General features: G+C 39.6%; 1 protein-coding gene across 9 annotated transcripts in view; it reads left to right on the forward strand.

Moving 5' to 3' along the window:
- ACTN1 (actinin alpha 1) overlaps positions 1 to 24,815 on the forward strand; it is a 107,870-nt gene extending 83,055 nt beyond the window's left edge. For 4 of the 9 annotated variants that reach the window (XM_088145599.1, XM_007424563.4, XM_088145596.1 and 1 more), the window contains 11 exons: positions 540 to 687; positions 3,664 to 3,814; positions 4,815 to 4,923; positions 7,826 to 7,966; positions 9,181 to 9,363; positions 10,140 to 10,274; positions 14,162 to 14,341; positions 16,252 to 16,398; positions 18,199 to 18,279; positions 22,298 to 22,456; positions 24,289 to 24,815. In XM_088145599.1, the coding sequence (XP_088001725.1) occupies positions 540 to 687; positions 3,664 to 3,814; positions 4,815 to 4,923; positions 7,826 to 7,966; positions 9,181 to 9,363; positions 10,140 to 10,274; positions 14,162 to 14,341; positions 16,252 to 16,398; positions 18,199 to 18,279; positions 22,298 to 22,456; positions 24,289 to 24,447 (1,593 nt within the window). In that variant the 3' untranslated portion in view covers positions 24,448 to 24,815. Of the gene's footprint in view, positions 1 to 539; positions 688 to 3,663; positions 3,815 to 4,814; positions 4,924 to 7,825; positions 7,967 to 9,180; positions 9,364 to 10,139; positions 10,275 to 14,161; positions 14,342 to 16,251; positions 16,399 to 18,198; positions 18,280 to 18,835; positions 18,902 to 22,297; positions 22,457 to 24,288 lie in introns of all 9 variants that reach the window. The other 5 variants (XM_007424566.4, XM_088145597.1, XM_007424564.3 and 2 more) reach the window with 3 other exon arrangements.
- The last annotated feature ends 2,527 nt before the right edge of the window (positions 24,816 to 27,342 follow it).

Consider the following 27,342-nt stretch of genomic DNA (forward strand, 5'->3'; position numbering starts at 1 on the left):
AACAGAAATCTTGTAACACCAAGGACCTACATATTAGAGAAGGCAAACAACATCTCCCTAGATAATGACCGGAAGTGGCCTCTTCTTACACAAACTTGCTTAGATAAAGAGGAAAATCTAAGAAGCCCTGGAGGGGATTATATTTCTTATATTATTAGATACCAGATTCTCTGAGCTCATCCTATACCATCATATCAGCCCCAGGAGGGAAATGAAAATACCCTCTGCAGAAGAATTTCAGCACTTAGCAACTTAAAATGTTTCCAAGTGAACCTCTCCAAATAATCTGTTATCTGGACCAGTCCTTTCTGATTACTGTAGTTAACTGCCTTTAGCTCCCACCTTGTATTGTCCCAGATCCTCATGCTGGAACTTCATCACCTGCCTGCCCATCTATCTGCCAGGCTTTGCCACCCATTCATAGTAGGACTGTAGATTCTCCCCAAACTTAACCCTCATAATGTTGCAGAATGTTTCACTTATTCTGAATCCATCTGCCCTTTCTTGATAGTGCTGTGCTTCTGTTGTGGTCACTATAGGATATAAATAATGCCTGGGGTTGCCTGGAGCAGGCTGAGAAAGGCTACGAGGAGTGGATGTTGAATGACATTCGACGATTAGAACGACTGGATCATCTGGCACAGAAGTTCCGGCAAAAAGCTTCCATTCATGAATCCTGGACAGATGGTAATACAACATCTAAATGTGTCCCATTATTAGGGATTTGTGTAGTCTGGGCAAGATGGAATCAGGGAATGATAAAAACCATCAAGTTAGTAGGAACAAAACTCTGTGACTGCTTTATCTTGTAGGAGTGATGCATGTGCATTAGAAGGTTGGGATACAACTGTTTATATACATAAATGTTAGTATATTAACATATTATACATAATTCACTAGAAGAAGAAGCAAAATGTGCCTACTGGTAGAACTTTCAGGATTTTTCCAGATCCCACTTCTTAAGCAAAAGTCCCAACAAAGCCTATAATTTGAGATGTGTACATGTGCTTCTCAGGACCTGTGTCAGTTCATTATCCTGTAATCACAGGTGTTCATTTAGTCAAGAGCAGTTTTGGGAAGAGAAAATATCCCGTGTGCTTAATAGACATTCAACAGTGGACAAAGTTGTCAAATATTTGTCTTCCCACAGCAAATCAGGACATTCTATAGTGGGTATCCTTCTCCCATTTGCTGCCAGAGGCTGGGGGTAGAAATATTTTGATCTTGCTTTGTTGTGGGAAGGGACAGCTCCTTCCCTAATTCCAGCCCAGCTTTGCTCTGCTGAGCTCTACCAATTTTTCATGGGATCAGGACTCCCTTAATTGAATCACCATCCTTGAGCCAAGTGTCAGCCTTCACAGGCTCATCATTGCTCCAGAGAGCCTGCACACCACACATCTACTCCCCCCATTAAGGGCAGGGAAGTTCTTGAATTGATCAATTAACTCCATCAAGAAATATGCCTCCTGAAGATGCCACAATTTTTTAACATCAGATACTCCTCCCAGGGAAGGCCATGGGACAATTAATTGGGCCATGGCCCCAGTGAACTCAGGCCACCCCAGTGAAGTTGAAGAGCTCCCTCAAGTGGTGGAACTTATGGCCTTCTCACGAGATCCAACTCTCCATAGATGTCAGGCTGTTGCCCACATTCAGTAGCCTGGTGTGATGGACTGGAATGGTGGGAGGGGAGTAAAGAATGTGCTCTCATCTCCAGAGGAGCGAGGAAGAGATAAGCGGAGGAGACTGGCACTTCCCTAAGAAAATCCATCGGTGTGAACTGGCTGAGCCTGGGAACTCGTTTCATTCTGGGAACATTCTTGTTAAGGGGTTGTAGCTAATAAACCTTGCTGGATTGATTCTGCATGGTCTCCTGGAGTTCCTTGGGCTAGGCCTGACACCTGGGTAGTCTAGCAGAAGCATCAGCAAAGACCAAGATAGTCTTCCTGGAGCTACTCAAAACACCTTCAACAAATTCCATGTCAGGAAATAGGGAGTCAGCAGTTTAATTCAGCTAATGAAGGAAGCAATTGAGCTCTATTCTTGTTGAAGAAAATGTACCATGGCTAATGGCAGAACAAGGCCAGGGAACCCGTGACATATCTACAGACTGGCTCAGTTGCACAGTCTGGACCCTGGTGAATGGGGTCTTGATCTCAGGGTGTTCAAGAAAATTTCTTCGATGTTTGGGAAACCCCCAAGTGCATCTTTAGCCAACATCAACCAATTACAAGCTGAAAAGTTTCATTTCATGTTTTCTAACCTAGGGAGCAGAGGTCACAAAAGTTTTTAATACTAAGACCTACCATAGACTTTCTGCCATTCCCGCTAATCTCTAAGGCTCTCATGGCTGCAGTTATATGTGTGGAGATTGAGCAAGACCAACTGCTGATTCAAATAGCAGGGATTCAGAGCCTGAACTTGCGAGAGTGCTAAGCCCCCAACTAAAAAGGGCCAAGTAGCAAGATCTGCACAATTGCTCAAGAAGAGGGGCATTAATTAATCTATTCTCCTGGCTCTTTGTCCCACAAGTGGATCTTTGGCCTGGAGTGGATATTTTGTCTTCAGTTCTAGATCATCAGACTACAATAGACCTGCTCTTCTTGTCTGTTTTTAAACCCTGAGTAACAGGGAAACAAGTAACAGGGCATAGATTCTCTGTGGATCTTTCTCTGCCTAATGTATAGCTCTATCAGTTTCAGTGTCATATGCCAATTGGTTTACAACTAAGCATATTGAAAATGTGCTAATTGTCTCTTGCTTGTTTGCTGCTGTGGGACACCTGGTCTGCAAAGCTTTACTGATCATGGTCTCCACATGAATGAAGGCTTGCATTAAATTAACCTACGAGACACAGAATAAGCCTACCCCATGGGAATTGTGGGCCACTCCACTAGAAACACACCCACCTTGGCCATATTTGAGACTAGCTCCTTACTGGATTATACCCGTAAGGCTTCCACATGATCCTCCACTTCTTTCTATATTAAAGTCAGTTCTTACATTTCAGCCCAAGTTTCCTTTGGTGGAAATTGCAGCAGTAAATGGCCCCTAGTCCTTGCTCTGGATATAAGATCCTGCCCCTAGGTATGTCCCATTATAAGACATCTTGACCTTGCTGTAGGAAAATAGTACATTGGTCTTAACATGAAGGTCCATTTTCTTCAGCAGAGACAGGGCATCCAGTTCACCCAGACATGGGCAAAGTAGAGGGAAGATGTGCAGGAGCACCAGTATCTACAACCAGTTGTATGAGTGTCATATATCTCTCCTTATGCTTACCTTTCTCAAGCATATTTCCTTTTATGTCTCTTTTTGGGCTGTCATGGTGAAACTGGGAAAGGAGTATCCCCTCCCACAGGAAGCAACGTTAGAAGATACCTAACATTCCAGCCCTGTCTCTGGAGTGAATGGAAGGGAGATACACCCAATATCTCCTTATGTCAGTTGTAGAAAACGGGAGGGCTGAAAAGCGATTGAACTTAAGGGGATCATACATTACAAGATAAATATAGTGGCTCTGAGTCTGTATTTCACAGAACAAACTTTGTTACTAATATGATCGGCTGCTCTAAAGGAACTTCTGTTAGGGGATACTTCTTATACAAACTGGTCACTTCAAGGCCTTTTGTTCATGCATCTTTGTTGTCCACCTTTTGATAGGTAAAGAAGCAATGTTACAGCAGAAGGATTATGAAACTGCCACACTCTCAGAGATCAAGGCTCTGCTAAAGAAACACGAGGCATTTGAAAGTGATCTTGCTGCTCATCAGGACCGTGTAGAACAGATTGCGGCTATTGCACAAGAACTTAAGTATGGCTTCCATATGCATGCTGTTTACTTTTTGCTGGGTGATGCTGTTCATCTCAAAGTCAATTCTGCTCCTTTTTAAACCCAGGAGTTTAGAGAAGCACACACTTGAGCACCAAAAAAGGAATGGGCTGTCAGGAAGAGAAAGGGAACTATGCATTGTGGCATCTAACAAACCATGAGAGAGATACACAGCTGGTGTGCATAGATTACATATTTCATCACTCATTTTTTAGTCTTAATTTTGTTTGCAAGCTGAAATAAGGATACCTGAGACCATAAATCAGCCCTAGTACTTCCACTCCCAGCATTCCCAACCAGCATGAAAATAATAGTAATTATCTGGAGGGCATCAGTTAACAAAAACAGCTATCAAGAGGTGATTAAAAGTTTGCTTTGAGTTGAGCTCCATTTTTTATGATGTTGCAAATATTTATGTTGTTTCCAGTCTAGCTTACATCCTTGGGATTTCTTCCTTTCCATATGTTAGCCAGGTCTGACTCATCTTAGCTTTTTGAGCTCAGCTAAGGCAGTTTGCTGTCCTCTAGCTGGGCAAGAGATAATTTAAGTTCCAATATAACAAAAGTAAAAATTGGGTGTAGACGAGGCAGGTAATTACATAGCTCTCACCTCTCATAGTACTTAAATTTGCAGGCATCTGATGACTAAGAAATTCAAGGCAGATAGAAAAAACAATTTCATTCAGCACACCGTTAACATATGGAATTTGCTGCTACAAAATTACGGAGGATGAACACTTTTTAAAGTATGTCAGATGAAATCTTTATGTGTAGAAGTGTTATGGACCAAGCTGGTCAGAATGGGAAGCGGGATCTTGGGTTAGGTGGTCCTTATTTTGTCCTGCAAGACTATTTTTATGACCTTTGCATGTCCTCAAGTATTTATATTGTTCCATGAAAGATTTTGTATTAATCTTTTACCAGTGGGTTGGATAAAAGCTCTTTGTTTTTTGTTTTTGTTTTTTTAATTTTATTTTTGTTAGTGAGCTAGATTATTACGATTCGCCAAGTGTCAATGCCAGATGTCAGAAAATATGTGACCAATGGGATAACCTTGGAGCTCTGACCCAGAAGCGACGAGAAGCATTGGAGGTAAAAGATGCTTGCACATTCTAAGTCTGGGATGTATTTTTCCCAGTTTCCTGATTGTTCTGCTCTTAAATGTTGGGAGTAGGAGGGTAAAAATTGACTTAGTGGTCCAGCATCTATGGTAATCAGTAATCATGTAATGCAGTAACATTAGAGAGCCTCAGGCCACGATTCTGATTCTTCAGAGGTGGAAGGTATTTTAAGAGTGGCTCTTTTAAAAGACTTCAGAAATCATAGTTCTATCCATGGATGGTGGATAGATGGTTAATCAGATTTGTAATAAGATTCTGTTGCGCTGTCTTGTGGTCCATTTCTCGATCCAGTTAATGCTTGTTTTGGCTTTAATGAAGGACTAGCTATATTCATGTATATTTGTTATATTGCCTACTGATGACTTTCTGTAAAGTTCCCTGCTATCTAAAGCTGGATAAATAGTTATCAGCAAAAGGGTTTGCTCGATTTTTGTCCCCGTATTTATTTATCTAATTAACTTCATTTCATTTTCTCAGATGTATAGAGTGCTCCAGTCAGGAGACTCTGTGTCCTTTTAGTGTCAAGCAAATACCTTTTCTATTTTCCATGATCTTTTAAAATTAGGAAGCTCTCCAGATCACTTTATTTGGCACTTAACTATTTCATTATTTATTGATTGTGTTGGTTTCACAACTTTTTTATATAATAATTTCATTAAACATTACAGTTATAAAGATAAACTAATTCAAACTAAAAAAAATTAAAAAGAAAAGATAGTGCAGAAAAGAAAATAGGAAAATAGGAAAAAAAAGAAAAAAGAAGTAAAAAAAATATATATATATTAAAGAAAAATATATATATATATATATATATATATATATATATATATATATATACACACACACAAAGAAATGACTTCCCCCTTCTCCACAACAAGTACAAACAATTTCAGTAACTTATTGCCTTTTCTGAAAATACAACAAAAGACCTTTTCTTCCCATATCTCATCTCTTATCTATAACAAATCCTTAAAGTCTCTTCATTCAGTCCTGGTCAGCAAAAGTCCATTAAGGGTTACCAGAGATAACAACATATCTATTTTAACTTTGATCAAATAAATCAATTTTATATTCCTTCCCTTTATTTTTATCAATCTTAATCTTTAAACCCTTCAAATAACTTGATTTCATTTTTTCTTTATTTCTTCTCACAAGATCCTTCAAAACTTTAACAGGTCTCTTTTGTACATTCAATATAGAAAAGTTATCCAAGTCACTCTTCTGGTTTGTTATTTGTATGTCCCTTTTAATTTTCAAGATATCAGCCAGTTTCATTTGTATATTCAGTGTAGCATCTTTTTCCATAGCATTCTTGAAGCCTGACATTTTTAAATCCATTTTCAAATCAGTCTCAGTCTTGCCCAGTAAAACTTGTTCCTCTTCCATAACATCTTTTAAACACAGTCTGTCTATGATGGTAGACATTCTTAAAATTAATTTCTGAGTCCATCGTTCACAAATATCCTTCAGTTCGTCCAATGTTAAAGTATTTTGCTCCATTCTGTATTAGTGAATCAAATTTAAGTGTTCTTCTCCTTTAATTGTAATCTTTAGTTCTTTCTGGTTCCCTCTAGTATCCAACCTTCAAAGTCCCATCTTATCATGTTTGTTTTTTAAGGATTCAAAACAACTGCACTTTCCCATGTGATGGGTTCATATAATTAATTTCAAAATCTTATTTCAAACCTATCTGGACCCTTACTCCCTTTGTTACTTTCTAAAATCCACATTCTAATCACCCTTTTGCTGTTTATTCCAAAAAAAGTGAATTTTTAAAAAGTCCTTAAACTTGTATTTAAAACTTTTTTCTCTAAGAATTGAAGGAAACTCACCAGGTGAGTGATATAAAACTTGTCAATCCAAAGGTTCCTAATAATTGAAAAGCAATTAAGAAATAATTCAAAAAGATTAAGAAATGAGGCTCAGCAAACTTTATGTCCATAAAGGCTACATTATGGTTGTGAGCTTGATGGAATCCCTCGACTCCAAGCTCCTTGACTCACAAGTTGACCACAAATACCATAATTCCTGCAACCTACTCACAAGGAGCAGCTGTCCGGATTACAGGTGGGGGATCTCATGATCTCTCCTTTTTCCAGAGAGACTTGCTGACCAGAACTCACTGGGCTTCCGGTGAGGTTTTATGGCGAACTAGATGCCCCTGAAGGAGCAGGGACGCATTATGGTGGAGACCAGCTCTTTCATCAACACTTTTAATTGTTTCGTATGTCCTCTTTTTGTTTGCTTTAATGGTAATTTCTGTTAAATGGTGGTAGAGAAATTTTGAATGAATGAATGAATGAATGAATGAATGAATGAATGAATACAGAATGTATACATTGCTGAGACCAGATTTTGAAGCTTATCAGACATATGACAGTATTTACACAACTGATTTATTACATACACACACACACACATGTGGAACTTAAGAATCTATGTAGTATTTTGCTGCGTATTCACCCATGCTTTGTAACATTTTTATCCTCAAAACCACCACCCTAGATCATTGCTTATTCTTCATATAGATTAAAACACTTTCAGATTATCTGTATGTTTAGCTGGTTTGTGGACTGTCTGGAGTAAGAGAGGGGAACATGACTTTGAAAGTATCATTCTTAGAATATAAGAAAAAAGGATAAGCAAGAAAAAAATACCCCAATGATATAGTTAATAGGGGTATGTAAAATGTTCCATCATTACCAGAAGCGTTCAAAACTGGAACACTTCTGAGATGGTCAGAGCATTGTTGAAACACTTCTGGTAAGGTCAGAACATTTTGCACCTCACTATATAGGTCGTTCAATGTTCAAAAGAATATGACACCTACATTTTTGTCTAACTTGCATTATTTTTCTCTGGGCTCATTACAGAGAACAGAAAAACTACTGGAGACGATTGATCAGCTGTATCTAGAATATGCGAAACGAGCTGCCCCTTTCAATAATTGGATGGAGGGGGCCATGGAGGACCTTCAGGACACCTTTATCGTCCATACAATTGAGGAGATTCAGGTATGTGTGTTTGAGATGCACCCTTTTCTGTCTTTGATTATAGTTCGTTGACATTAGCTGATTCTAACACTGTCTGCCAAACAAGAAATAGCCTGGAGCAAATGCAGAACATGAAGGAAAAAGAGAAAAAGTTTCCCAGTCTCTTGCCCACACCCCAGATCTATTTTCTGACATTTGTAGGGGTGGACAATCAATCTAAACCAGTTTTTTTGATGCCACACCATCTGCCACTAAAGTCAGATGTCATGATTCGGTAAAGCTAGGGAGACAGCTACATAAGCATTCTTCTTTTCCATGGGTCATTGTTAAGAGAATCATGGCAGAGGAGCAGATAGTAAGATCAAGTCATAATATGTACTTGCCAAATATATTTGCCTTTTAATGCACACAAGTAAAATTCTAAACCCAGGTCTAATGCTCAAAGGAGAAATGAGCTATTCCATTTAAAAATGTTAGTCTGGATTTCTAAAACTGCCAACAATTGGTAAGCCATGGGACATGATTGTTTAGAATGTCCCTGGATTTGATAGACTTGATATGCAAGTTTGGCTGTAGTGTGTTATGGATTTTCCTTGAATGAATATGTGAAAAGGTGGCCTTAGTTACAGATGCCTAGGTATGCTTTTATGTTTAAAAAGAAGAAAAAAATCCTATTCCTGCATCGGAAAGAATTAGCTGTAATCTTAACTTCTACCCCCTAAATCAGTGTTGTCCAAACTTGGCCACTTTAAGATGAATGGACTTCAACTCCCAGAATTCCCCAGCCAGCATGGCTGGCTGGGGAATTCTGGGAGTTGAAGTCCACTCATGGCTGGCTGGGGAATTCTGGGAGTTGAAGTCCACTCATCTTAAAGTGGCCAAGTTTGGACAACACTGCCCTAAATGATATAAAAACCCACCCTCCAAGGTTATTAAGGAATAGGTATGCACTTGGCAAACTTGTCTTAAAATATTTCTGGCATATCCTTCAACAGCCACACTGTAGAAAACTAGATTTGCATCAAGTTTAAATTTTCTCTTTTCCAGCCTAAAAAGTTTCTTTAAAATTCTAATCTCTGGAAAAAAGAATATTTTCTTGCCATGCAGTGATCTGCTTCACTTCCTCTGCCAATCTGTTACAGACAGAGATTTTTCTGTGCTGTGTTAGGGTTTATAATGTGATATTTTAGAGAGTGTGTCATTTCTAATCATTATTATGTTATTTTCTTTGTCAGGGACTGACCACAGCCCATGAGCAGTTTAAAGCTACCTTGCCAGATGCTGACAAAGAGCGACAAGCCATCCTAGGAATCCACAATGAAGTGTCAAAAATTGTCCAGACCTACCATGTCAACATGGCAGGAACCAATCCCTACACCACTATCAGCCCACAGGAAATCAATGGCAAATGGGACCATGTGAGTTGCTTTCAGGACTAAGCTGTTTTTGCTATAGATGGGAAGATTTGTCCCTCTGAGCATTCTGGCCCCCATGCATCTTCTCTGTGGAGTAAACCTCCCTGAGTTCAGTGGGACTTCATTCTGCATGAGTATATATAGGTCTGCAGCTTCAGTGTAAATTCTCTCAGGTGCACAATATTTTGTGCAACCATTTATGATCTCTTGTTTTGTAGGCAAGGAATCTTCAGTGTAGATTTCAAAAGCTAATTCTGAATTAAGTCTTATTCTTGACCTGGGCAAAAATAATGTCAAAGGATAGGTATTTGCTGAAAGGCATGATGGCTTAAACCAGCCTTCGTCTGCCTGGTGCCCTGCAGATACTAGTAATGCACTTTCCGGAATTCTTAGCTAGCATGGCCAACAGCTGGGAGATTTCAGTAGAAGTGGTCTGGACGCTTCTGGTAGGCACCAGATTGTGGAAGGGCAGCTATAGCTATTAGCACTCTTGCAGATTAAAAATGATTTATTTGGAATATATACAGAAACTTTGGTATTCTGTGTACTGGCTGATCTGTTGAAGTGTTTAGTGTTGTGCCTCATCTGTGGAGATTGTATTATTTGTGAGTATGAGTTCAGTTAAACTGAAGATCTAATTGTAATAACTACTGGAAATGTTGGGTTTTATTTTCTGTCAATGTACAAAATGTTGCTTCACCAATTTTGGAATCCTTTTTGTTTGTTCATGTTTAACAACACTGAGTGAAAGATTCTGAGCTTTTATGTTTTTGCTAAAGGTGAGACAACTTGTTCCCAGGAGGGATCAGGCCCTGATGGAAGAACATGCACGCCAGCAGCATAATGAGAGACTCCGGAAACAATTTGGGGCTCAGGCCAATGTCATTGGGCCCTGGATCCAAACCAAGATGGAGGTAAAACTTAATGTTTAATTGGAGGCTTTTCTGCTGAACAGCTTACTGTTATGAAACATATTCAAGCCAAAAACAGAAAGAAAGTTTTCCTAAGCTGCTTCCCCACTTTCTTTGAGCACACTTAAGTCCCTGCACATCAGCTGCACTATTTGGGGATTAGTGCCATTCTTCTGTCTTCACATGACACCACTGATCTAGGGGAGGTTTTCAGCTGCTGAACTGATTAACTTCAGCTGCTGCTCCACAGAAAATGCTGGAAGATGGTAATGCAGGGGGGGCCTTCCAGTTAAGATGGTGACATGAGAAGCTGAGCCTTGTGATAACTCCTCTAGAAAAAAAGCTTCAATGTTCTACTTCTAGCCAAATTTATGTCAAAGAAAGTGATTAAAGGCTATTTTAGTAAGAAGAAGGTTAAGGGACTTGACCTAACTTTGACTTCAGAAGATAACACCGTCACTGCAATAAATTTTAAGGTATTTTTGGAGGAATTGTAGCATTTCCTCTGCAGCTGTGGAAGTGGTGGTTTCTCATGGATGACAATTGTTGCCTATCCTCATCCTCATTTCTCAGGTCTTCTTCCTTCTGAAATCAAGGGTCAGCCTAGCATCTTGCTGTCATCCCGTCTCGTCTTGTGAGTTGAGGTCTTTGATCCATGGTGGTCTTTGTCTACACTACAGAATGTGATGAGGCAATAAAGTGGGGCATTGGGTATGGCACTTCCAGGCTTCATAAATATTGACTCTCCAGACACGTAACTTCATATTCAGGAATTTGCTTACAGTAAAAGCTCACAGAGATGACACAGCTGGTTCAACTGCTTTATTGCAGACAAGAAAGAAGTCATTTACACACAAAAGAGTTCCTGAATATATTAATATATACCTTAACCTTAACCCTAACCTTAACCCTACTGGTGGCTGGAAAGGGCTGGACTAAAAGACAGCACTGAGGCACTGAGCATAGCAGCACAAAACAGGTCCTAGCAGCAAATCCATAGAAGCAGGGGTCTACCACATTGGGCAGGACCCAAGGTGCAGATTGTGCAGAGAGGCCTCAGAGACAGTCCAACACATAGTGGCAGGGTGTAAGACGCAGACAAGAACAGCATACACTGAATGGCACAACCAAGTAGTGTATGGACTAGACCATCCAAAGTCCAGAAGGGAGATTTCACAGAAGGTTGTGGAGGATAACAGGGCTAAGATCCTGTGGGACTTCCAGATCCAGATGGACAGGCAGGTACTGGCCAATCAACCAGACATTGTGGTAGTAGACAAGGACTAGAAGACAGCGGTGGTGATAGATGTAGCAGTGCCAAGTGACAGCAATATCAGGAAGAAGGAGTATGAGAAGCTGAAGAAGTACCAGGGCCCGAAGGAAGAACTTGAGAGGATATGGAAAATAAAGGCCAAAATGGTCCCAGTGGTGGTAGGAGCACTCAGGGCTATGACTCCTAAGCTGGGACAGTGGCTGGAAAAGGGCAGTGATAGGAACAGCTAAGATACTGCTCAGAACCCTCATACTCCCAGGCCTGTGGTAGAGGACCTGAGATTGAGGAAGACACATACCACCCATAGGGGTGAGAGGGGAATTTTTTTAATGGTTACATTCTAGGTCTTTTCCTCACCCTTTTGAATCAACAGAAATTTGGCTGTTATCTTCCCAGCCTTGAGATTTTTGCCAGCCTTCTTGTTGACCTAATTGTTGCATCTCATCTGGGAATTATGGTTTCTGCTTCACCAGCTTCTATTCTTATAAACTATTCTTGGAGGGTTCAGAGGGCCAAAATGCTGGCTGGGCCATTTATGTATTTTTAACCCAGGGTCTCTATTGTCATGAAATTATTACTTAAGGATGTACTGGTTGGAGGGAGATTTAATAACTATGAAATTCTGAAACAGACATCCTGTTTTGCATTTTTGATGGAGATGGAGCATACTGACTCTGTACTTGATTAGATGTAGTGTGGAATCTGTTTCTCCTTTTAGCTTATCACAGGAGAGCACTACCCCAGCACTGTAAGGAATTTTAGTATGAAAATTCCCCTGATGAGTAGCTACTGTATCTTGTGCTCTTCTTTCCTCTGAAGTCAAAAAAACCCATTGTTATGTGGGGGTATTTAATGGCCAGTGCCAAAAATGCTCAGATTGCTTATAAATTAAAATTATTATATATATATATCAATCATTAAAATCAGTGGATTTCAAAAGAGCTCAGCTTTGTCATGGGGTCATGGAACAATCCAACAAACAATATATGGGAGCTTATATGAAGAAAAGTGAAGGCTATATAAGAGGCTTTGGAGAAAGGTGACATTTGGGACAGGCCTTAGTCTTCTAACATAAAAAATGTGGCAATGGCTGAAATGGGTTTAGTACCCCTGTGAACAACAGCAGGGATATGCAACTATCTTGTGACCAAGAGCCCTACTTTTAAAAACAAATTTTTAGGGGTTGGGGTTCCAGTGTGGTTCCAGTATGGGTCATGATGTCACTGGAGTGGATGGGCCAAAATTTTGAGGCTGCTTTTATAGTGTGTGTGTGTGCATGCGTGCATGCACATGCGTAGTTCATAAAAGGGCAAACAGGATGACTTCTAGTGGTCTAAGGCAACATTTTGCTGTTTAATCTCTCTCAAATGAGAAAAAGTGGCTTGATTATTTTGGGTTGGGGAGCTTAATGGATGAAGTGGGTGTCAAGATTGAAGGCACTCACCTTGCACTTTTCATATCTCCCCACCAAAAAAAAAGGCAAATAAACAAAATCCAAAAAATTTGACCATGCTCACTTTGGCAGAGCTATGAGATATGCACACACCATGGTCCTTGGCCTTGTACAATCCCTCCATGTTTCACTTGCTTGGATAGAAGAAACAGGCTTTGTTCAGATAAACATGGGAAACTCCCAATTTATTCCTGACCTTTACTTGGGATTAAGGGAGGGGAGAAGAGCATCTGTAAACCTGAATTCCACTCTCAGTCTTACTCTTCTCATGGAATTGGAATAGCATCTAAATGGGCCTTTATGATCAATTGGTTTCTTACGGTCAGCAAGAAACTCCTTATGCCACCACCACTAGGCAAGCAAAAGAACTACAGCACAATGTTGAGACCACATTTGTTTGTCCACAGAGCATTGGTGTTCAGAATGATTTCTTCAGAGCCCTGTTTTGAGGAATTTGACTATGGAGAAATGAACACGGGAGGCATGTTGGGCAACATTGCGCTTTTGTATTTTAAGTGTGTATTTTTCTGAGATTTGTTCCTTTTGAATTAGCTTTTGATTGACTTTAAAACACGGCTCACAACTGGATACATCTCTACATTGACTGCATCCATTATTATGTGAGCAAACATGCACTCTTTGTCTTTAACTGTATTGTATAATACCTGAAAAGAAGCTGCTGCCAGTCATGATTTAAAGATTTAAAACAGCTTTCCTCCATGCAGTGCCCTTCAGATGCATTGAAGTACATTTTCTCATCTTCCGTAGCCAAAGATCTACTGTCTGGGGAAGATGGGAAATACAGTTCAATACACTTGGAGAGCATCAGGTTAGAGAGCAGCTTCAGTGATTGATGTCTGAGATAAGAATTGTACTATGTTTTCCTGTAGTGAAAGAGGCATGCTTCACTAGGTTGGGTCCTTTGTGGTAGGAGCAAGCCCCATGATATTCTCCATCCATTCTAGAAAAGGCATCCTTACATAAGATCCAGTGCTCTGTTCTGTTTACCTTTCCTCTGAAAAAGCTTGCAAGTCAAGCTGTATTCTTTTGAGACTGCAAGGCCTGTGGTTAAAGCATTTTAGTCCATTTAGGGAACAGTTGCAGCAAATGCCATACATGTTGGAACTTGTTACTTACCTCTCCATTTCCTTTGGGCTCATATAGGAGATTGGCCGCATCTCCATAGAGATGCACGGGACTCTGGAGGACCAGCTCAATCACCTGCGGCAGTATGAGAAGAGCATTGTGAACTATAAACCAAAGATTGATCAGCTGGAGGGAGATCACCAGCTGATTCAGGAGGCTCTAATCTTTGATAATAAGCACACCAACTACACTATGGAGGTAAAACCATGTGAAGACTCTTGGAGTATTGCATAAGCTTGCAAGGAAAGGATCTTTGAACAGAATGAATGTCTGTATATCACAGTTCTGCTATGTGTAAAATAATTCTATTTGTCAAAGGATGGCAGACAAGTAGCATTGGCTGACACTGTCACTGTATATAAATGTATATGTATAAATATGTATAAATAACTGCAGTGCAATATTTGCTGTACTGTGGGCAAAAACGAGCTAGGGAGACCTCAGAAGTCCAGGATCTCTACCTGGACCTCCTTAGTTTAAGATAAACATGAATGTGGTGTGGTTAACAGCTGCTGTACTCACATATGAAGGTCACCCAGCATTTCAGAGATTATATATTTTAGGCAGAGGAATCCAACAGTTTGGAGCCAAGGTGCACATTTGAAACTTTCAGAGCACAGTGTGGCTGTTGAAACAAAATGGCTGCCACGGAAGTCTTATCCATTCACAAAATGGCTATCATAGTAAGTGTGGCCAATTACAAAGCACCCATTTGTCACCTCATCTTTTACCAAACTGATGAGTTTGTTCCCACCTACACTCTCTAACCCTGCAGGATACTCACTCAATCTCCAATTTACCATGGGATTTTTTTTGGGGGGGGGGTGAAGTGGGCACATTTTCAAACAAAGTACTGGACTGCCTTTGCTTACCCTTTTTATTTTCTGAGAACGCTTAAGTGCCCTATATGGAATATAAGGATGTTCCAGTGCTTTGCTTTGGAGCATGCCAGCTTCCTTTCTAATTTTGTCTAAAAGTAAAGTAATATTTTGAATATTTCAAAACGAGTGAACAGAAAGCTTGGCAGGCACCAAGAGACATGTCTATTGGCTTGTTCTTCTCTGTGAGCACCATGTTGGGAGATCCCAGGGGTAAGGCAAAAGCCCTCAGGGAATAAAACAAGGTTTTGCCATCACAGTGACTGGCAGTAATTAGAGTATGTCAGCTGTTCTTTCCAAGACAGTCTCAGGCACCAAAATCTTCTGCTTTAGAGAAACAGGATTTTTTTATTATTTTCATTGCCAGAATTTTAAAATACACTACTGTTGCATCAGCTTCTCTAAACACCAACATAGGAAGCAAATTCTCTTCACCCATATACACAGAAATAGAAAACAGAAACTGAGTATAGCCCATTGAGCCAGTGGGAAGATTTTTTACCGTGCAACTAATGAACAAGCTGATTTGTGTATGGCCCAAATCCAAATCAGGCATGTAAAGCAAAGAGCTGCATGCTCAAATTTAATAGAATGTATAGTATGGCCATAAATTAAAATTTAGAAATACTTTTATTCCTAGCTTGTTTTAGATTATGTGACAGTGTTTATGTGACAGTCATTAGTGTTGATTCTTAAATAGATCTTCTCCAGGAAGTCTATCCCCAACCAGGCCCCTCGGGTCTTCTAGTGGTGCATCACTGCCTCTGTAACTGAGTCCATTCACCTTGCTGCTGGTCGTCCTCTTCTTCTCTTTCCTTCTACCTTTCCCAGCATTATGGACTTCTGAAGGGACCTGGGTCTTCACGTAAAATCAGAAGGAGTCCAGTAGCACCTTTTCCAACTAACAAATTTTAACAAATTTTGTTAAAATAAATATTTTATTTATTTACAAATTTTAACACATTTTATTAAAAGGCCCCTTGTGAGCTACAGCTCACAAAAGCTTATGCCTTTTAATAAAATTTGTTAATAGGAAAGGTGCTACCAAACTCCTGATTTTTTGCCACCATAGACTAACAAAGCTTTCTTCCTACAGGGTTTTCACATAATTTCACTACCTAAGTAGCATTTATTTCAAGGCTTCCTTGACTTCATTTGAACTAGGCATCAAATGCTGCTTCTCAGCTTGAAGTGTCTGGAAACGAGATGCCTTTGTTTCTTTTCCTCCAGCACATCAGAGTGGGTTGGGAGCAACTCCTCACAACAATTGCTAGAACTATCAATGAAGTGGAGAACCAGATTCTGACTCGGGATGCCAAAGGAATTAGCCAGGAACAGATGAATGAATTCCGTGCCTCCTTCAATCACTTTGACAGGGTAAGAAGGAAAGAAATAGCAATACTTATAGTAGTAATTCAGAGGGGGTCTCCTTGGGCTGAATGAAAATTGTAGTCTCAAATTCTCCTAGTGTTGGTTCAAATATTATTTTGAAATTCTTTGTGAAACCTATAATGCCAACATCTTTCAGAGGAAATATTAATAGAAACAACTGAACAACATAGTTCATTCATTCTCAATTTTTGTCTCAGTGTCTCTTCTCAGATTAAAATTTAAAGGCCTAGGTTCACCCAATGTGTCTACTTCTTAGTAACTAATTATCATTGGGTTGTTTCATTATATATCAACTATTTATTTATATGTAATTCCATAGATAGGTTTGTATATGTTAGCTGTAAAACTAACATACTAGGGAATGCACCTTGATCATATATTTCACTTTAAATATTTTACACTTACCGGGTCATTCCCCATTTATAAGCCTTTTTGCTAGATTTAACCCAAACCTCAGAAAGGGAAGTTCTTCATTTAAAGCATATATATCACTAAAATCAGAGCAAACTGGTTTTGCAGTGGGCGAGCAGTTATGTCCTCCTTTCAGGACAGCCTCCGTTCCTGGCCGTATCTCCTCTGTTTCACATATTTTCCTCAGAAGGCTTTTTAGGACTTTCTCTCGAAAAGACCATGGCCAATTTTCATAATATAACCTGCCCCCCAACTTAAGCCACTGGATCTAGGTAGCGTATTATATTCACCATGACACAAGGTCACAGTCTGGCTTCTCATGTAGTTATATGGGAAGAATTCAGCTCATGATCTAATAGTATGTACTAAAACTCTGCTCTATTTAATTCTTTGCCTTAGCTGCAATTCAGTAGAGTTTATATTTATTGTGGGACTTCTTTTTTCCATTTTAATATTGTGCTGGTTCACATGATGCAACAAGTCAGCACTCTATTCTTACCATATCTATTGACTTCTCCTGTGATTGTGTGTGGCTAAAATACTACAGATCGCTCAATCTGTGGTTTGTTTAGTATTTACTATGAACCATAAATTCTGGATTGTTTCTCTTGATTTGATCTGATTTGTTTCAAGACAAATGAGTAGGAGTCCTTGGTTCAGACAACAGGCTGAAGAAATTATCAGTGGAGCTGCATCCACTCACAGGAAGGTCGAGTGCTGTGCCATGTGAACCAGCTTAACGTGCCATATATATCTATAGGTGTTCCTAAATTGAAGACGGACATAGAAAGTACGAAACAGCAGAGTTCTATTGCAGATTTAGGCTGTTTGACTAAAAATTATTGCACTTGGTTAAAATGTAGTTACTTGTAAAAGAATATCTTCTAACATGTCCTGGTATAACTATAGCTTCTTAAGAGCCTATGATTTATTTCAGAAGATGTCATTCTTATTTTGAGAGCATGATTTTGAGCCCATCATCTGTGTGTGCTTGGCTGCTGTGTAAACATGGCACTTCTGAAGTTACATACCCGATGATGAGGGGTGCTGTGAGGGGCAGAGCCACCTTTAAAGCTTGCTATTAGCAATGGTTGTTATGCCCGCACCTGGCTAGTCAGAGTCACGTTTTATGAATAATAAATATATTTTTAAAAAAGCATTGGCACAGTTTGAAATGATAACACCGTATCTGACTTGTGCACTTTTTATTGTCCCTCCCTCTGTCTTTTTCTGCATGCCATTCTCCTCCCATGTCTCTTCCTTCCTTCATCCACTGCATGGTACGCCTCTGGTTTTTCCCACACCTTCTTTCTGTTTCTTGGTTTTACATCACCACCAATGCATGTTCTGCTACCTGCTGCACTGCGTAACCAGGACCACTCCGGCACTCTTGGCCCTGAAGAATTTAAAGCCTGCCTCATCAGCTTGGGTTACGATATTGGAAACGATGCACAGGTACTGAATGCTAGTGGGGAACATTTCCGGATACTGAACGATCAGGAAATAACACATTTTTCCCCTCTTTTCTTTTTTGTTTTAATCCATCTCTTGTCAATGCTCTTATATTTTGTTGCACATATTTCCATGTATTACTTTCTATTTTTTTCCACAATTCTACCGTATTTTTTCTCTTTATGCATTTTCAAATGCATTTTTAACTTTCTGTTAAACTTTCAATTTGCCTAATTCCCTAAAATCTTACTGTCTTGCCTTTACTTCTCCATTTTTCTATTCTCTTTATATCCCCATAATTATTTTTCTTCTGCTGTACATTTAAACTTCCATCTGATCTTTATTTTCCTTGGAACTATCCAAATCTCATTTTCTCAAATTATTTTTAATGTTCATTACATTCAATGTTTTATCTTCCATTCCTTCTTCATGCATATCCATTACTTACAATATCTTCTATGAGGTTATTTCTTCTTGGACTTTCCCCCTCATTTCTGTCTCTTCTACCCTCCCCCTCCCCCATCTCTTTATTTTTCTGCTTTTAAATTACTCTTTGTAGAAGAAGACTGGCATGATGGATGCTGAAGATTTCCGCACCTTCCTTATCTCCATTGGTTACAATATGGTAATGTAGCAGCAGCATCACTTCTTTTCATAGTGGTATAGTTGGCCCAAAAAAATTTAAGGTAAAAAATATATCAGTTTATGAGTTTCAAACAGAAAATTATTTAAAATCTTAAATTTTAAAATTGGGTTGGAAGAAAATCAATGCGTATTAATTACAGAAAGGATTGACTAAATACGAACTATATTTTTCAAAAGAAACAGTGTTATCTGAATAATTCCTTTGGGAATCTTCTGAATAAAAGAAATAATATAATTAAGACTGAAACAAAACTATATAAGGTCTATTCTCACAGGCTTAAGGTCTATTCTCACAGGTTGTTTTTCTGCAATAATTAGTGTTCGTTACTAGCCTATCATGCAAGTGCCTAACATTTCCCTTCAAGACTGCACTTCTCCTGAAGGAATATTTTTATTTTTCCAGATTTAAACTTCCAGTAGATTTGATTCCTTCAAAAATTAGGAACGTAGGCGTATTCTTTCGCTACTCCAGGAGATCACTAGTTCTACATTTAAAGTGTACTCAGTCCAGGAGGGGAGGCAAGAAGCACATTGGTAGAAAGATTAAAATGACAACAGTATTTCCAGAATCTCTGAAGTCCACTAATGCCCACTGACCAGAGGTGTCAGCAGTGACACCCACATGCTATTTGCAATCAGAAGGAGCCAGTGCACATTCCTGCATCACCATATGTATGGTGTGTACTGTAGCACCCGTGACTCCAGTGACACCTCCAGCAATGGCAACCATACTTGAGATCCATTCCTTGATGGGCTCAGGAAAGAGGATTCGCCTTGGGTAATGGTTTCATGCAAACTGCACCTGCCCATCAAGTATGATCTATTTTCAGTGATAAGGTGCTGAATGTGGAGTGAGCCATAACAGTCTAGTAGCCAATGTTGGAAGAGAAAGGAATTTTTCAAATTATTATCTGTAATTCTCAGAGCCCCATTTCCATGTCTTTTACCAAAGTAGCCAAGCTTGCGGCAGAGCTCTTCTTGGCGAGGGAATCAGATTGATCCTTTTGGAAAGTAAGGATAAGAACAGATCCTTGCCTTCAGCTCCAAGGAAAGAGGAAAGCAAATACAAAGAGAATCCTGCACTGTTTTCATGCCAAAGACCAAATCTCTTACTACTTTTGGATGAGAAGCAGACAAGGAAGCACATTCTAGGGTTCCCAACCTTGACAACCAAGGCATCCCTCCAACAGGCAGAGGAGGCAAGGACCACGTTAAGGACATTTCAGAGGATGACATCAATACCTTATGGATGTGCAGTGCAGCTGCAGAAATTCTGCTATACCTGGAAACACAGCTGCCAAAATAGAGGGGTGCTGGAAAAACAGGCTACCAGGATACGCATTAGAGTTCAGAAGAATGAGCTAGAATTTGCAAGAAAAGAATATCAGGGCCAATGAAACAGTTACTGGACATGGGTACAATGGAATGCAGACACACACCCCGCAAGAGGTCTCCTCCACTGTGTTTCTCTGTTTTCTTTATGGTGCTGAATAAAAATAGTAATTGGAAAGGCATTCTGATCTCCCCAGTTCACAATAAATTCATCAAGCATCAGAACTTTAGGATGGGGACATGAAAGTCGGTGGCAAAAGTCATCCTACTGGATGACTTTCTAGATTCAGCAGATTTATCAGAAACCTATTTTCACATCCCAATCAGAACCCACCCCACCCCCATCAAATGCTGATCAATAAAGTGCTGCAGAGGCTAGTATAATTGACCTTGAAAATACTATCAGACAAGGTAAATGGGTACCACTAATTGGTGTAAACAGGACATTAAACAAAATCTGTTGGAATTACTAGGGTGGATACATGTCAAAAGAACTTCAGACGGAGATGATGGGGCAGAGGAACATCTCTGGTACATATCAATGGAACACATAAAGGGGTATCTGAGTTCCATAGCAAATGGACTTCATTGCCAGCAATGGGGCCTACATTCAGAGAGTTTTTGTAAGATCTCAGATAAATGGGGTTGCCCCTTTATTAATCTGTTCACAATAGTGGGCAACAAATAAACAAAGTACTTTTTCTCCCAGCTCCAACAAAACAGTGCCTAGTAGCAAGGTAACCAAAGTGCTCTCTACATATTCCTGCTTTTTCCAATATTGTACAAGATGATATGCAAGACACGGGCAATTTTATTCACTGTTCTGCCCTTGGGATGGAGCGGGGGGCATGGATCAGCACAGTAGTGGTTGTGAGAGAGGAATACTTACGGCATTTCCCACAGTGCCTAGACACCCAGTCCAAAAGTTCAACAATGCACCCAGACCTAGAGCTGCTTCAACTGTATGCCAGGAAAGTGAACAAAGCAATTCCTGAAATGGATCTTCCACATTCAGTGCAAAACTATGTAGGCCCCAAGGCAACAAGGCTCCACCAAGATGTATCAGTTGACTTGTCATGTCTTTGAGAAGAAAATGCATGGCGTTGGCAACAAGAGGCCCTTAACTTTTGAGCTACCTATAAGCAGGTCTGCAGAAAAAGGTAGCAGTGAACTCCTAAGCTCAGTTGTCCTGGAAGAGCAATGGCACTGTTTTCAGGCTGCACCACTTCCTTGAAAATCCATTTCGTTCTCTCACCTCCAGTGTCTCACCAGTTCCTTACATAATATCAGAACCTTAATGACTGCCCCCTTTTGAACCCATTAGACAGATTCCTGTTAACATTCCCATCTGGAAAATAGTCCTTTTGGCAGCTTGACTTGGGTTGGGGAACTAGGGGCAATTAACAGAGAAACTAAGTGGTCCAAGAATCAAGATGCAGATTACGTTACTTTATGTGTTTATGTACTTTTTATGTTGATGTTCCATTTCCCATGTGTCTTATCAGTGTTGTTGTTACAATGGAATATTGAACCACACTCAGTTGAAGTCAGTACATGTGATTGAATGGAGAGGGGTTTCTCCATGAGACAGAAAGAAAGCTGAAGTCCTACCTTCTAGCTGTTAGAGATGGAATTAGCCCTTTCCTATCAGGTCTATCTTCTGATGACCAGAAATGTACTTCATGGTTAAGTCCAACTATTGATCACGTGCAGCTGTCCTCTGGGATTCGGTTGCTTTGTTTTCGATGCTAAGCATTCTAGCATCAGACATTTTGGATTTGGGTTCCCTGTGCCTTCAAATTCATTCAGATGCATTCTACTTAATATTATACCAGTTTGGGCTGAGCTTGGTTCCCTCTGCATTTGTTGTTCTACAATCTGGTTAACCCCATGCTCGCTGTGGATGATGGAAGTTTTAGGCCCATGCATTTAAAGGGTGAGGAAACTATCCTAGGAAATAGTGTATATGTGCAACAAATTTCTATTCAATTATTTCCTGCTGCCTTTAAATAAAATTGTTGCTGAATTTTATTTCTGGGCCCAGGGTGAAGCAGAGTTTGCTCGAATCATGAGCATTGTGGATCCCAATCGCATTGGAGTGGTGACATTCCAGGCCTTCATTGACTTCATGTCCCGGGAAACAGCAGATACTGATACAGCTGACCAAGTTATGGCCTCTTTCAAGATCCTGGCTGGAGATAAAGTGAGTTCAGATTGAGTGAAAAGGATGCTGTCTTGTAGCAAAATTTAATCTTGATTTCAGGCTACCTGAGATATAAGTGTAAAAGAAAGATTGTAGTAGCCACTATCCTAATGTAAGCAAATCCTGTGGTTTTATTGAAATACTTGAGCACCTGGAACTTTCCTTCAATTCACCAATATTTTACTTCTGTTTGAAGCTGTGAAAGAAATAGGGGAATTGAGAGTCTAATAAAGGGTTGGACGTCTTGCACATTCTTTTACATATGGTTGTTGAATTCATGTCAATACAATAAGTCAAAACAACTCTGTATACATATACACACCCAGGCATTCAAGCCTATATTTGCCCAGTCTCTCTCTACATGCACCCTCTGTCCATTTTGCTGTTAACGGTGGGATGGGGAGAGGCAATCCATGTCTTTGGCATTTGTGACAAAAATTCACGGGCCAAGTAGGGACAGCTGTCTCAGGGTAGTAGTAAGTCAGTTATACTATTTGTGCTACAGACTTTAGAAGAAGGCCTGCAAGAACCCGCTTCAGGTTCTGGCAAGTTCACCTGTCTCTCCCAGTGCCTCTCCCAAGTTCTGTGTTGGGAAGAATTCAGTAACAAACCTTTGGAGATCAACTGAAATATTCTTCAGCTATTCCAGTAGGAGAATGAATTATTTAAATGGGATTTAATCTAGTAAAGGTCTGAATTTCAAATAGGAAATCTCTGCCTTGAATTTCACATCTATCATAAATTCCCTAGGTGGTTTTTGGCAGATCATTTTCGTTCCATTTCAGTTGCCCTGTTTAGAAGACCTAACTGCTATCTGCTGGGTTTCAAAGACCTTCAGCCTAATGTCTCTCTCTCTCTCCCTCTCCCTCCCTCTCCCTCTCTCTCTCTCACACGCGCACACACACACAATGTTTGGACAATTTATCCCTTCCCTCTCAACCTAAAGATACTGAGAGGGGGGAAAAGACTGTCAGAGGGAGAGAGGATGGATGGTGGCCCCACCCACTTTTGGTTTAGCCCCATTCACAATGGTCAAGAAACATAGCCCTTAACTGATCTCCTCTGGACTCTTGTAGAGGGAAAAGGGAATGGCATTGAGGGACAGGAGGAAGAGTTGCTGCCAAGGCAACAGTCAGATAAAAGGGAGCTGAGTCTGGGACAAGAATGTAATGTGTAAGCATCTCAGACAAGCCCCTCCCTAGTTCATATGAAGATGGAGAGAGGGAGGACATTTAGACTTGCAAGATTCTATTACTATAACTTTATAATAAAATTAGTACTGGCCTACATGACATTGGTTTCCTAGTCTGATCTACCATGAAGGGTTGACAACTCCAAACAAACAAAAAAAGATTTCTCAATTCTACATTACAGAGTTTTTGTAAGGATGACAAGAAGTTACTGCATAGGAAGCACTTTAAACACTAGAAAATACCACTAATGTTATGAATGATTGTTGTGTGAAGTATTTCTGGTTTTCTATTTAATATAATTGAGAGTCCTTCCATCTCCTGACAACTCTGGGCCACTTACTTTTAAAAAAATAAGAACAATTTTAAAAAGAAACATCATAAGCATCCTTTAGGCAAAATCTGTATAACAATAAACCAGATGCTTTTCATTTAAGTTTCACCCAGCATTATTGTTTGCATTTAAAAACAAAATACGAGTATTTAACTTGCACCCCCAGCTGCAGTTTTCTATAATACATCCAGTTAAAGAGAAAAATACTTGAGTTAAAATGTTTAGCAAATAATGACTGCTTGATATCAATAAGGTAAAGCTTTTAATAAGCTAAAATGGAAAACGGGCATCCCTGTGTTCTCTTCCAGAACTATATCACTGTGGACGAATTGCGGCGGGAACTGCCTCCTGATCAAGCTGAGTATTGCATTGCTAGAATGGCACCTTACACTGGGCTGGATTCTGTACCTGGTGCCCTGGACTACATGTCTTTCTCGACAGCTCTCTATGGCGAAAGTGACCTTTAACTATCACCTCTCTATCCACCACACAACCTGACCCTCTTCCATCCAGGTGCACTTTTCGTTCTGTCTGCAAACAGGCTCTGATCTACCTTCTTGTCCCCCTTCTTGCTTCCACATCAAAGAACAGCTTCCCTCTGGGGTGGGCGGGGAAGGTCTTGGAATGACATAGCCAATCACAGCCTTGAAAAGGGGCAGTTCACAAAATTATTGGGGGGAGGGGGTGTGAGGTTACATTTAAGCCAACTTATTTTATTATAGAAAAAGTATTTTTCTCCAAGGTCGAAGCATAAATAGAGAATTGTTTAAAGTATTACACCAAATATGGCTGGTGAGGGGGTTCCCCCCCCTTTTTTTCGTTCCAACATAGGAAATGGAGGTCAGTGTTGTATTCCATTCTTATACCTGAAGCCTGGCACGCTTCTTCTATCCTGAGTCAACTTTCTCACCTGTCTCTTATTTCCTTATCTTATTGTTTTACAGAGAGGGAGACGCGCAAGTGCATGTATTGCTGGTTCACTCATTTCATGAAAATATTTTACAATAAATTTTTTGAGATTGCTGTGTTTTTTTAGGGAAAAATAATGTACACAGCTCATGTTTTCATATTTAATTAAAATTACAATCTGCCTACCTATGTATTGTTGCTGAAACTTGTCTGGTCTCCAAATATGGCGCTTGAGAGTTGACATCTTTGATATTGCTTGTCACAGACCATATTAAAAAATCTTGTAATAACAAATCTAGGCTTCATTATTTTGTCTATTTCACTTACTTAACTCTAACTACACTTTTTAAATACATGTTTGATAATGTGGGAAGGGCTGTACAATATTCAAGATATTATTTTTTCTTAAAAGCAAGACACCAAAATGTATGCCTCTTCTTCCTTTGAATGTATTGATGTTTATATCACTAGTGTTACCACGTCTGGGCTGAGAAGCTAAACAGCTTGAATAGTATGTGGATGAAAAACTGCTGGGGAATATCAGGGCAGTAGGCTAGATGGGAATATCCTGGAAAATAGCAGATACACTTCCATATTGTTGCCCAGAAAACTATATGGAGGTGTCAGTGAAGTCACCATAAGGAAGGAGAAAAAGAGGTGAAGAAATATGAGAGCCAGGTGATACAGGGGTTAAGGTGCTGGACTGGATGTAGGATGACCCAGGTTCTAGTTCTCCTTCAGACCCACAAGCTGGCTGAGTGATTTTGGATCAGTGACTTTCAGTTCTAGATTGGGAAGTCAAAAAACTTCTCTCTACCAACTCACACTAGACCAGTGTGATGAATTACGGTCCATAATCTTCACAGAAGAGGCCTTTATCCTGCAGTGGATTAATTTAGGATAATAATAGTAATAATATGCCTTGAACTTTCCAGTGTTTACATCAGCATAAAGAAATAGCAAATTGTACTATTGAAAAGATTTTCTAACTTACTGAGGGTGTGCTTATGTGTATATTTATTCAAGAGTAGATCTATATTACTGTATTCGGTAATACCAATTCCTTGGTAAGAATGCATAGGAGTATAGTGTTAACTGTTTCTCCTATCTTCCTTGATAAGTTAACCCAGTATCTTCTCATTCTTGTCATTGGAAGACAAAGACCTTAATCCCCCATGTTCCTGTTTGGCTTTAAAACCTATTTTGTGTCTTAATCCTAATAAAAAATACAATGCACAGAAGTTAGATTTTAGAAAAGGAGATATTATCAACATGCATCTCCTTCCTAAATAAATATATCTAGTATTTGTGAGGAAGAAGTGTTTTTCTCCTTTGCCAGATTTTTCCCCAAGAGTATTTGGGTCTGATAGGGATTCTTTTTACAGTACTATAATTTAATTGTTCCAAAAATAAGATTCCTGCTTAAGCAGTAATCTACAAATCCACATGGGGCACCTGTTTTTTTCCTTGGCTTTATCCAAATAACATTATGGCTGATTACAAGAATTCTGCTTCTGAGTACCCTCAATTCCTTTATCGTTACTCTGATAGTATCCATTTATAATGTATTACAGTATGTCATTGTAACATATTATGCTTATTCTTAAAGCAGCAATAGAATTAACGCCCTGGTAGAAGCTCAGGGAAATATTTTTGAGCATACCTAGGAGAGGGGAACTCCTTGACAATTCATAGCACTTGCTTCTATGCATATAAACTTCAGATACTTTATTTCTTCCATCAGTTTAGCAATGCTCTTAGTTAACTGTCTATTATGTCTTGGGTGATCTAAAGGCGCTCTGTTTAAAACTCTGAAGTTGAATGCAGCCTAGAAGTTCAATTACAAACTTCCACAAAAGCTTATTGTACTGTATATCGATCATAGCATTAGCTGTCTTTCATAATTTCATGAGGTTTATTCCAAGTAAACACAATTGGGTTGCAGATTTAATTAATTAACTACTGTAATGTTGTGGGAAGATGATAGATTAAGATAAGATAAGATAAGATAAGATAAGATAAGATAGTCATGGGAAATAAATCATTTAGCAGTATTCTACTGGAGTTCCTGCCAAACCCCATACAGGTAGTCCTCAACTTACAACCATTCATTTAGTGACCATTCAGAGTTACAATGGTGCTAGAAAAAGCAACTTACAACCAGTCCTTGCACTTATGGCCGTTGCACATCCCGCAGTGATGTGATCAAAATTTGTGCACTTGGCAACTGGCATGTATTTACGACAGTTGCAGTGTCCTGGGATCACATGATTGCCATTTGTGACCTTCCCAGTTAGCTTCTGACAAGTGAAATCAATGGGGAACTGTGAGATTCATTTAACGACCATGGTGATTTGCTTAATGACCGCTGCAAAAAAGTCATAAAATCGGGTGCAATCACATAATGCCTTGCTTAACGACTGACCTGCTTAACAACAAATTTTCTGGTCCCT

This window comes from Python bivittatus, unplaced genomic scaffold (assembly GCF_059951505.1).
Source record: "Python bivittatus isolate LINGU-HERP-01145 unplaced genomic scaffold, Pbiv_v1 ctg000480_np1212, whole genome shotgun sequence".
Lineage (NCBI taxonomy): Eukaryota > Metazoa > Chordata > Lepidosauria > Squamata > Pythonidae > Python > Python bivittatus.